At 42.1% G+C, this 12,641-nt stretch overlaps 1 protein-coding gene across 1 annotated transcript in view; it reads left to right on the top strand.

Annotated features, from left to right (window-relative positions):
* Positions 1-469: 469 nt before the first annotated feature.
* The window catches only part of gfra4a (GDNF family receptor alpha 4a), a 129,478-nt gene continuing 117,306 nt past the window's right edge, over positions 470-12,641 (top strand). Inside the window, exon 1 of the mRNA XM_088639296.1 lies at positions 470-1,181. Within this exon, the coding sequence (XP_088495422.1) occupies positions 1,139-1,181 (43 nt within the window). The 5' untranslated portion in view covers positions 470-1,138. The remainder of the gene's footprint in view (positions 1,182-12,641) is intronic.

Here is a 12,641-nt window from a genome sequence, read left to right on the forward strand (position 1 = left end):
AAGTGACAATTGCCAGTGTTCAAGAATACTGTACCTGTACATTTTTGGAGAACGGCTGCATTACCATAACCATGTACAGAGGTTCTGGTTGTATTTTAAGGGGAGAGAATTCACTGCAGTAAGAAGAAAGGAAACACCGACGGGCAATGACAGAAGCCCTGACACTTCTACCCATCCTAATATTAGACATATTTTCTGAAAAGTGCTGGGTATTCTCGGGGCAGTTGGTCGCTTTAATTTCGTCCTCATAGATCTCCCAGCCGGTTCACTCTGCAGTGCTATCTCCTCGCTGTCTTCTAGAACATTTACACAGAAGGAATGTTTTTGTTTTCATGATTTCAGCGAACAAGGGCGTCTTTTTAAGTTTAGGGTGTGTCCGTACTCATGTTTAATTGAGTCCTGAGCATTCCCCAATCACCCCCGTCCCGTCCTCCCTCCCCCCTCTCTCTCTCCTCCTGCCGGCACCAGTTCGCTCTCTCTCTTGCGCGCTCTAAACAGCGTCTCCTATCAGTGTAGTCGGGATTAAGAAAGCCGAGTCGGTTCTCTATATGTTCAGAGCAGCCTGGACACAAGTGAAGATGCCTCGTCTTCTTCTTTGCTTCCGACATCACCAGATATAGGAGAGCTATAGAAGTCCAAGAACTCCGGCAGACTGAGGACAAACAGGGGATATTCTCATTCATTAGATGGATGTTAAACTGCGACAATCCCAAAGCTGCGGACGGCATCTTTGGATTCCATAATATAAAATAAGTTTTTTTTAATCAAAACTGTTATTGCATTTTGATTTCCTACAGTGTTTTCGTCGTCTTTTTCTTTTTCCCTTTTTTTCTGATATTTGCGTATCTGCAATTTCTCTGTTGCTGTTCAGAGGAAAACTGATTTTCTGCGGAGGATTATCTTTTTAAAAAGTCTCCTAAGACTTCACTGGTTACGGGAGGTTATGTTCTTCAGACATTCTTGCTCTATCCAGATCTTCGGGAGTTGGGTCGGCGTATTTCAGGGAACACAATTCTGATCTCATGCAGTACATTAAGATTTGTATTTCGCAGTCTTAAAAATACAATCCAAAAATCAATACATATACCTATTCATAAAGTCGCCTGGGATTTTTAAAAGGAATTTTTCGCAAGCCAGGATGGACGTTGTGGGAATTTATCTTTTTCTGCTGGCTTTCATCGGTGAGTAGTCCTGTTGAAAACTTGATTTTTATGTCCTGTCCGTGTTGGCGTGAATTAAAGACGGGGTTGATCTTACTTTATCCTTTCAGCACTTTGGGTGAAATAAGAAGCCCGGACTCAGTTGATTTTTTTATCTTCTGGATTTTGTTTAGCGAATCCGTATGATGAGTTGTGAAAATGTGAAACGAAGCTTGAGTGGATTGCTGTCCTCCCGATGTCGTACCGCGCATTCGAAATACTGTACTTTTTTTTCTCATGGTTAAACTACCGTGATAAAGCCGATAAAGCATACATTTAAGTGGGGTTCAAATGATAAATTTAATTTTGGTGATGCTTTATACTCTTCGGTTTTCTGTTTCTTGTCACCAGAACACTGCGCACCTGTCCGCTCCGCAAACCGGACACCGAGCAGTTCCTGACAGCCGGTAGTCTGAAGCGCGCAAAACAGAGCTGTGAAGGGGGCAATCTGACCGGCTTTCAAACAATAATAATTCGTTGAAATAGAAGCAAGATTGGTTATTTATTTTAATTTAGGTGTTGATACAACTCATTCAGTGAGGACAGGGAATTCCTGGGTTTCATTACAAGTTCAATTAGTGAACTATAGTAATCATCGGCTCAGGCAGTCAAAATAAACGTTTCTTTTCCTTTCCTGTTGTTAGTGAGAAGATACTGTACGTGTTAGAACCTGCGCGTCAGTGGATCTCTAGGGCTGGAGCTGGTTTTCGGTGATTAATGAAGTATTGATATCGAGCTAAATTAATCTAAAACAAATGTAAAATACTACGTTTGTATGACAGCTTAAATAATAAACCTATAAATTAAGTTTGATTTCAAATAAATCACAGCTATGGGCTAAAGCTGTTTAACGTTCTAAATTTGAATACTATTAGGAAAACGCAAAAATAATAAAGAATAAATCATAAGTCAGTAAAACAAACATTTGTCTTTTCCTAGTTCTCGGTGTGCGTGTACAGTATGCATTGCCTGGAGTCAAGATATGTTCATCATTTATCAAATCTACTGCATCTCTCCCAGGACGGAGAACGTATCAGGTTCCCACGAAGTGGAAGTCTTTGCAGTAATCGATTTGTTACGCTATAATTTTAACAGCTACGTTTTAAAATCAATTTGCTTGGTAACGCTATCGATATTCCATGAAGAGGCGCTATAATAATAATAATAATAATAATAATAATAATAATAATAATAATAATAATAATTGCACACGTTTTGCAATGTGATTCCCCTCACTTTTGTCTCGGGGGTACTCGAGTGTGTATTGTGTCGACCAGAAGGCATTTATACGCTCGTGAGCAGCTTGTATAAAGGCACGCGTGTTCTGTCCCGCGCACGTGCGATTGAGATGCGCTGCTTCTGTGCCTTAATTTGTGATCTGGGGCTGCAGATCGAAGAGCCTTCTCTACACTCATCGCAAGACGTGCAGGTGTCTCCGAGGCTCAGCGGCCGGTCAGGCGAGCCTGTCTGTGAAAATCAATGTGTATTAGAATAACTATAGTATAGATAATTGCACTGCCCAAGACAAAAATCGTCTCGGTCCCATTAAGCTTCTATACACCTGTTTCTGGGACAAAATGCTGGGATTTCGACAGCAAAAAGTCGCACATCATGAATTTACTTGTTATTAGTCATTTATTAATTTATTTTGTTAGCGATGTGGTGACGGGATGCCACCGAGTGCCTGTAAATTTAAAATTTAAAGTTCTTTCACAGGGCTCGCGGAGTCCGGGTGCGCACGGTGGCGGTGGGACCGTGAGAGCGACATTAGATCCCCTCCGAAAATACGTTTGAAAGTAATTCGTGCTTTAAACTGCTGATGTCTGATTTCGCTTTGAAAAGCTGACTTTTCGCCACGCAGGCTCGGATTTCACTTCCAGTAAAGCATGTTAGATGGCGGAGGACAGGAGACCAAGGCGATGCTGTTCCAAGTCAGGCGGGACGATTGTTCAACACTCTGTTACCTAGAAGCCTAGGGCTGGAGATGAGGAAAGTCAGTCAGCTCCGGGCCTCCAGAATAAAAATAATTTTGCAGCTCTTAATATCTGCATACTAAGAATGAGCTAATACTCAATTTGTGCTGTTGCTTGTATTTCCACCAGGGATATACTGTACAAGCAAAAAACTGTAGTCACATTATTTGTTTAAATAGGCCAGTGCGATAGAAGATGTTCTGTATTATACAGTAGATGCTTGCTCTTGACACTCAGCTTGCAACAGACAAACCCTTCCTTTGGTCCAGGAAAGGAAGCCTCTGAGTTATCCGCTGCCTACTGTGTGAAGGTTTGCTCTGCCTGTGAGAGATTCTGTTCCACCTCTTCCGAGTCGAATCTATGAACCGTCTTGTGTTCTCCCTCATCTACAGTATTTGCTGGGCTGTAAACTGTGAAAATAAGAACATCAGAGAGGGGGCCATTCAGCTCGTCTAGCCCATTTGATGGTAGTTAATCGATCCAGTGACCTTATTCAGGGTATCAAACCAGGGTATCAGCCTCAACAACATGGCTGGACAGCCTGTTCCACCCTCCTACAACTCTTTGGGTAAAGAAATGTCTCTTGTTCTCAGTTTTAAATGTACTTCCCTGCAGTTTCAACTTGTGGTCCCCAGTTCATGTTCCACTGTTCATTCTGCGGAGTTGACTTTGCCTGTGAGAATTCTGAATACCCGCACTGGTGAATACAGTGGCCACTGCTTGCCAGCTGCTGGTGCAGAGGAACCTGCAATGACATCTGTAACAACAGTTTACAATACAGTAGGTGACTGTTCATGAGCACTTCATGAGGAACGGGAAGGGAATAGGTCATGAGCACACTGTGACTTAAAGTACATTTCATTAGTTTCAAAGGACATTCTGTATTAAGACATAGTTAATTACATCAGAAATATGTAATTAATTAATCACTTAGGGTGATTTTTCATTTTACACCTACTTAATTTGTAATGATTGATCACTGATTAAATCATCTTTGCCTCTTTGGCCATTGCATAGAGGCACGAGTGCCACGCTTGGTTTGCTTTTAATGTGAGAGCCATCCACATCTCATCTCCTTCAAGTCCCCAGTGCCCACTGCTGCAGTCACGTTGGTTGTCTGCCACTTAGAGAGTGCTGCTCGCATAAGGACATGTAGCCTGGGCTAGAATGGGGAAATCCAGTGACAACAGGGTTAAATCTGCTCTCCAACAAGCATCTTTACAGGGTGAGAGCCCTGGCAGCCCCATCAGCTGCAGTCCCCGCATGCAACACTCAGCTGACCTGCTGTCAGTCACAGAAATGGGCACTGCCAGGCTGCGTTGAACAACAGCTTTGGACACGAGCACTCCCCCTGCCATCGGAGCTGATCTCAGCCCTCAGGTCTGCTTTGTGAAGATGGATACATTCAAGTGAGAGTGTTGAAGAATCAATAAAATATTCTTATGGAGAAAGAAGGGTTTCTACTCATGTGCTGTACTCCCAGCTTTCCAAAAGGATGTGTTTCATGTTCCCTTCCTTTTCCTGTGGGGATTTACATTGGTGAGCAGAACTGTTGCGTGGCATGTTCAATTCTCCGGTGCCTTCCTTCTCTATCTTTAATAACAACATCATAAGAAAAATTACAAACAACAGGAAGCCCTCAGGTCCACCCAGTTCATTTGGTAGTTAGCAGCAGCTGTGGGCAAAGACTTCATCCAGCCACTTCTGGGGTTCACCAACATAGTAGGGTTCCAGACTCCCACAAACCTTTAGATGATGTCTTTTGCCTTGTTGTCCTAGTTTCTGGGATGGATTGATCCTGTCTCTTACTAGTTGAAACATTTGCAGCCCTTTCTTCCTCTAACTGATCGAGCACTTCATGAGTTGTCCCATTGTTGTTCATTGTATGTAAATAAGAATCCGTTTGGTCACAGAGACGCTGCCAAAGGCTGGTTCATTTTCCTTTCAGTCCTCACCTGCTAGTCAGTCTGCTCTCTGTCTGTGACAGACGATCCCTGTCTCCCGTGTTTCCCTTAGGCCAATATATGGAATCATCAATGTCCTTTACAGTATATGGTAAGTCAACAAATTAAAGTCCAGTGTTTAGAATTGACCATTCTGCTCCATTCATCATTGCATCTATGATCAGTTTGGAGAGGGTGGCAGAGGGTGGTTTGGATGATTCTGCCATCATCACTTGCCTCATCAATAAAGAGCAGTGAGGCAGCTCCAGCAGCAGCCATGCAAGCCCTTGTGCCAATGAGAGTGCCTCCACCGTGCTCCACAGATGAGGGGTCTGCTTAGGATTACAGTATGTGCAGTTCCCCTCTTTCCATCACTTTTCCATACCTTTATACTGTATCTGTCCACAAAACTATTGTGGATCATCTTTGCACTTCTGTGCAATTTCTCATCTGCCATTTCTGGCTTTAGGGCTAATAAGAAGTTTGCATCTTGCAGAGTATCCCTTGAAATTCTCCTGTTGAAGTTTTCTACACCAAGTGAATTGAGTTACACTCCTGCACTCTGGAGATCACCTGTAATCTCTTTAGCTCTTATTTGTTGTTTTTTTCTGTCATTAACCGTTCTCATATTTCTTGGATGACTTGGTCTTTGCTGATATTTTACTTCTCTAGTAGTTTCTTTCTTTTTCATGACATTCCATATTGTTGAATCTCATTGCAATGGATCCAATAGAAAGTTTCAGAATTCAATCATAGATTGATTCCCTGTGTTCATTTCCATCTTGGCTTATAACTTCTATCTGAAGAAGCACATCAAAAATTGTTAGTAAATTGTCCCAAAACTAGTGTTCATCTGAAATGGGGAGACAGAAAAATGCAATTTATTGTTCAAACAGCAATTTATTGTTCAAAGAGCTAAACACTTTTGCAAAATAAAACCCAGAAACAAAAGCTGAAAGACTGTACTTTTGCCACATATTATTTTGATCTGAAATACAAGTGTCATTCATACAAACATTACAAATTTAATTTCACATATGCAATACATACTGTATGCAGTTCAGTGTAAAGAGAGAAGTACAGGAATGTGTAATGGATTCATTGGTCTTTAGGCATGAGCTTCCTGCTGCTCTATCAAAAATGTTAAAAATAAGGAAGCATGTTTTTCTTAAAAGTTTAATTTTGTGCTTAACAATACTTAAAAGAAGAATGTTTACTGTAACTTGTACATTAACTGAAATAAAACCAGTTGCAGCTCCTTCAGAAGTCAATGAAGCAGCAGCAACAATAAGAATCAAAGAAACCTGCTGTTGGTTGTTGCTTACAGTAGATGCACAGTTTGCAGTAACATAACAAATGAAGAGACTAGACCAGAGCTGAAGGCTTCCAGTGATAAGCTTCCACTCTATATTATCATAATATGTAATAAGCGAACTGACTGTTGGATGGTATTCCATTTCATTTTGTTTTTCTTTTTCCTTAATTCCCACCAGAAACAGATAATAGACAGTTTTGCTTCTACTGTAGCTTCTCAGATTTTTAAATCAAAATATTTTATGTCTCCTGTAATTTCATTCTTGCAATTTTTGTGTCAGTGGCAGAATGGTGTGAATGACTCTTGTGAAATAAGGTTTTGAAATTCTCCTGGTGGGGAATCTGGGCTCCTCTGTCATTGTGTAGACTACGCACGTGAACTCAGCCTTGCACCACACCACTGTGAACTTCTGTAGAGCACAGTTTCTCACTAAGCAGAAAATAACCCTGGTGTCCTGGCCAAATTTCCCATTGGCCCTTACCAATCATGGCCTCCTAATAATCCCCATGAATTGGCTCCATTACTCTGCTCTCCTCCCCACTGATAGCTGATGTGTGGTGAGCGTTCTGGCGCACTATGACTGCCGTCGCATCATCCAGGTGGATGAGGCACATTGGTGTGGTGGTAGAGGGGAGTCCCCATTACCTGTAAAGCGCTTTGAGTGGAGTGACCAGAAAAGCGCTATATAAGTGTAAGCAATTAAGCAATTAATTAATTAAACAATCTTGGATGGTGGACAGCAGGGAGCAGATTCTGTGTTACTCACACAGCTCAGTTTCTAATGCTCCAAGGACTTCTGCAAGGTACAGTACTTCTTTAAAAATCATTCCCTTCATAATACTGTACCTACTTCATTGTTTTGCCTCTGTACAGTAAATGTTTTGAAAAACAAAATTTCATCTTTGCAAATGTGAGTGTCTTTCGGAGGAGTTCAGGGTTACTATGGCAGAGCTGGAGCCTACTATCACCAGGAACAGGCACAAGGCGGGGTATATGTCCTGGATGTGACGCCAGTTCATCACAGATCACACACAAACAAACGCATAGACCCAAAAACACACTCACATCAGGGCCAATTGTCCCAGAAGCCAATTAACCTACCAATATGTCTTTGGACAGTGGAAGGACCCAAAACACCCACAGGGGACACAGGCGAACACAGGGAGAACATAAAAACTCCACACAGAGAGAGCACCTCAGGACCAGAACTGAGTCCAGGACTCCAGTGCTGCAAGGCAGTAATTCTAAACACTGCGCCACATTGGCAACTTTATTATTATAACGTTCCTATTTGTATGTTGTTCTTAAAAGTAATCTCAATTTATATAAGGTTAAACTAATTTGAATGCATGTAGAAAATGTTGTGAGAAACCAACCATTTATCTATTTTCTGTCCTCTTGTCCTTGGTGAGGGTCACAGTTTTGGGAAATCATGATTTATTTGATTTAGAATTTCATCGGAATTACTGACACTCATTAGAAGGCGTTATCAGCATTACCACTCCCAGTAATTGTAGTAGAATAATGTTTACTGCATAGGGGCAATCCTGAGGGAATACTGCTCTGAGGAGCAAGAATTTGAACTTTGATGCGTAGTTGTGGGGAGTTATGTGAGATGAAACACATATGAGAATATAAGCATCAGCTACTGCTGTAAAGCTGTATAATTAACCCTACCGAGAGATGATTTAGCTATTTTCAAGAAGTACTGTATGGGAAGCAAACTGGTACGAAGTGTATGTTTGGCCATGACAGAATAATAAGGGATATCAATCAAAATCTCAGACCATCAGTCTCCTGGCAGCAGGAGGAGGATGACTGGTAAAGATGTTTCAACGTTTCAGTTCAAAGGCATGAAGGAGTTTCCACCTCCAGTCACGAGCGGTGGTGCAGCCTGGTCAAACAAGAAGGCATTGTGATTGGTTGTGTCGCGGTGGTTATGAAGCAGCTCACATGGGGAGTGATTTTGCTGTGTTGTTGCATTACTCAGACTCATGGAGAAGGTGGAAGTGGCTTTATGCTGAGGAAGTGCTGCCCATTACAATGGACGATTGAGTGTGAGTCGTGAGCGGTCAGCAGATCCATAGCTGCAGTGCTCAGGCCGACACATTTAACATCTTCTACACGAAAGTGGGAGGCAATGAGAAAGACAGTCAAAATGCTAGGAAGTGTAATTAAAAGCATATATTTTAAATCAATGGATTTAACACACTTGTAAGGCCTCATATAATATTGTGTATAATTTTGGTCACCATGCTATAGAACAGATTTTTCTGCAATGTAATCAGTTCGTTCTGAGAATTAAGAGAATATTAAAGGAGCTGAACCTTCTCGGTCATGAACAGAGAAGTATTGAAAAACCTCAAAGGCACTGATAATGCTATATCATTCTGCAATTCACAACTGCTAACCTAGTGAAGCTACAGTAAGTAGGTAAGAGCCTGGTCAGTACCTGGATGGGAGACCTCCTGGGAAAACTAAGGCTGCTGCAGGAAGAGGAGTTAGTATGGCCAGTAGGGGGTGCTCACCCTGCAGTCTGTGTGGGTTTCTAATGCTCCAGTACAGTTTTAACTATACTATTAAAAGGTGCTGTCCTTCAGATGAGATGTAAAACCAAGGTCCTGATTCTAAGTTGTAATTGAAAAGCCTTTCTTGAAAAGAGTAGGGGGGTTATCCCAATGTCCTGGCCTAATTTTCCCCTGGCCCTTACCAATCATGGCCTCCTAATAATCTCATTCTGTGAACTGGCTCCATCACTCTGCTCTCCTCTCCACTGTTAGCTGGTGTGTGGTGAGCGTACTGGTGCACTATAGCTACTGTCACACTTCTTTACCCAAAGAGCAGTGGGAGTCTGCAGCAAAGTAACCAGTCCTATTCTTAAAGCCAAGACTTGGCTTTTTCAAGAAACATCTGGATGAGATCCCTGGAACAATTAAATATTATCAAAGGAACTAGATGGACCAAATTATCTCCTCTCATTTGTAACTGTTCTGATGTGCTTATGTTGCCAGCAGGGCCAGTGGCCACTGGTATTTGAGCTGGCAGTATAGCCTTGTGCCTCCCAGCTCTCTTCCTCCAGACGGAGGCCAGTAGGTGTTAACAGTGATCCATTGCCATCCCTGTGCTTTGTCTTGTCTTATGTTCATGTCAAGGGAAGGTCAGCAGCGCACAATCTGCACATTACCAGCTGCCTTATTGAGATAATAGCAGCTGTAACCAACGAGGAGAGGAGGAATGCGCAGGAGCCTGAGCTGTAGGTCACAGCACAGAAGAAAGCAATTGTTTAAGGACTTCTTGAAAGGGCCCACAGCAAAAACACTTCCCTGAGTCGCGAGATGTAACAAGCTAAGAGGAGACAGAGGTCAAATCTTTTCATTTTTCTTCTAATGTAAGATATAACCATTGAAAAATGACCTGCTAGGCCTTCTTTTTCTTTCAGCGGATGCATTGATTTTACACACAAGTTCAGTTTTCAGAAGTGGCAGCAAGGCTTTTCCCCCAGTAAATATTCCATGAATGCAAACAAATTTAAATTTGAACTGTAAACCTCAATTATACCTGCTCTCGCTAAAAATATTTTGTAATACATTTTAGTGTATTATATTTTATTAAATTGCTGTTTGTCTATTTGTTAGTGAATTGTATTGGGAGCAGATTCAGATATAATGTGACTAAATACAACTGGGATCACTTCTTTGGATTTTCTTCTTATAACAGTGGATGTTGATCATTAACAGCCCCAAGTTTGTTTGAAAGCAGACTAACTGGACTCTTCTGAAATGTTAATCTTTTGTTTGCTTTGCTGGTCTTAGCAATGACTGGACAATTGAAGTGAGTTGCTGAGTGACCTCAGTTAAAATGAACAATTACATCTTATTGGCAGTGAAAACACCCAGCTGTCTGAGGTATTTAATTCTGATGTGAGAGGCTTCCTTTTCTTGTCATTGTTTTATGCTAAAGGAATAAAATAAATAAAGGTAGGAAGGAAATACACCAAAATGTAAACCAGGGATGAAAAAGATAACCACAGTCCTTTAAATGTGTTTGTTTCAGTACCACTGAGATATATCAAGAGGAGTTGTATATGACCACCTGATAAGATCCCCTGTGTGTTTATGGGTGTAGCTTGTGTGTCATTTGGGCTGTTTCTTTTTGGTTCACCCACAGGGGGGCAAGAAAGGAGGAGGAGGATTACCTGAGGGGAATGTCTGACTAATTGAACAGAGAGGCCGAAAGGGGATAGAGGAAGAGATGAAAGATTACTTTGAACCTAATGAGTGAGGTGGTGTAAGTCATTGTAGTGCAGCAAACAAGAGCTTCTGAAAGGGTCTTTCAGAGATTAATTAGATGAAGGCAGAGGAAGCGCATTGCTATTGCACACCTCTGAGATGCCAGGTTTTATCAGTGAGAGCAGACAGACATTCATACTGGGTATCAGGTGCAGTATGTCTCTAGAGGGCTTGCATTTTTACTGAAAACATTCCTAATAATGACAGCTCTGATATAAAAAAAATCACAGGACTAACTGGACAATAATAATTTTAATAGGAACATCTGGGAAAAATACATAGTTCATTTAAACTGTATTACTTTTGCAGTTTCTCTTCATTGCCCAAATATTCTCATGATAAAACTACTAACAGTGTAGTTTACCAGTCTCTACTGACAGGATCAAATGTGTTTGAATCTGTATTTCTCTTTTGTTCAAACTTTAATGAGGATAAAGCTCATCTGCCAAAAGGAGTAGCTTCACCACACCATGACAGTTGTGCTCTTCACAAACTGGATGATTCTAGGGAAGATCCACAAGGAAGAAACATGGATGTCTATTAGTCCATCAGTAGAAACCCACTTATTCCCAGTGATGGAAACTCCATACAGAAGTAACTGGTCCAGTACTGAACCTGGGACACAAGAGCTGTGAGGCAGCCATTATGACTGGTATTCTACTTTCCACTTTACTATGTATATCTATTAAGCTTTAAATTAGCCATCCTAGATGAAGATATTCTATATTCTGAAAACATAGGAAAGGTTTTGGTGCCTACTAGTCCAACAATGCCATTTCGTAGTGTGGCATGACTATTTTCCTTAGATGTACAGTACCTTCAAGAAGACTAGCAGTAGACCTGGGTCAAGTGAAACAAGTCAGAGGACACTGTCACAGATGTCGGAAGGGACATGCCATGGAATGGCAAGAGAGCAAAAAAGACCCTATACGTAGCTACAAAACAGGGATTAGCCCGGGCTCAGCAGGTAGGATCCAGCAGCCATATCACCCTGCAACTCACAACTGGCAACCCACTGAACTTAAGCGGGTGTGAGCCTGGTCAACTAAGGTTGCTGCTGAAAGAGGTGTTAGTGGGGCCAGCAGGGGGGTGCTCACCCTGCGGTCCGTGTGGGTCCTAATGCCCCAGTATAGTGATGGGAACACTATACTGTAAACAGGCACCGTCCTTCGGATGAGACGTAAAACCGAGGTCCTGACTCTCTGTGGTCATTAAAAATCCCAGGGCGTTTCTCGAAAAGAGTAGGGGTGTAACCCCAGTGTCCTGGCCATATTTTCCCATTGGCCCTTACCAATCATGGCCTCCTAATAATCCCCATCTATGAGTTGGCTACATTACTCTGCTCTCCTCCCCACTGAGAGCTGATGTGTGGTGAGCGTTCTGGCACACTATGGCTGCCGTCGCATCATCCAGGTGGATGCTGCACATCGGTGGTGGTGGGGGGGAGTCCCCATGACCTGTAAAGCGCTTTGAGTGGAGTGTCCAGAAAAGCGCTATATAAGTGTAAGAAATTATTATTATTATAATTATTATTATAGGATGATGCCGGGTAGAAATCCATGCCCTCAGGCCACAGAAGAGACGACCTGGTGCTAGGTGAGTCTCAAGACATCCGAACCCTCAAGGCTGAGCAAGGAGGAAAGGGTGACCTGGAAATATATAGCCCCAAACAAAGACAAACCGGAAGGACAAGCAAAGCGCAGGAAAACTAGGAACAGGACAGAGTGGGAGCGCCCTCTAGCTGTAGAGGATGTGACAGATACAAGTGAAAGCTCTGGGGAAGCACATATAAACCTGAGCACCGGAGACATGGAGTTTTTATGTAGGGCGATTTGGCAGTCTGGAACAAGCTACCCAGCCATGTTGTTAAAGGCAGGATGAGATCTAGTCAGGAAGTCTAACTTTGTTTTTCTACATAGTAT

Source organism: Lepisosteus platostomus, chromosome 1, assembly GCF_059453375.1.
Source record: "Lepisosteus platostomus isolate fLepPlt1 chromosome 1, fLepPlt1.hap1, whole genome shotgun sequence".
Lineage (NCBI taxonomy): Eukaryota > Metazoa > Chordata > Actinopteri > Semionotiformes > Lepisosteidae > Lepisosteus > Lepisosteus platostomus.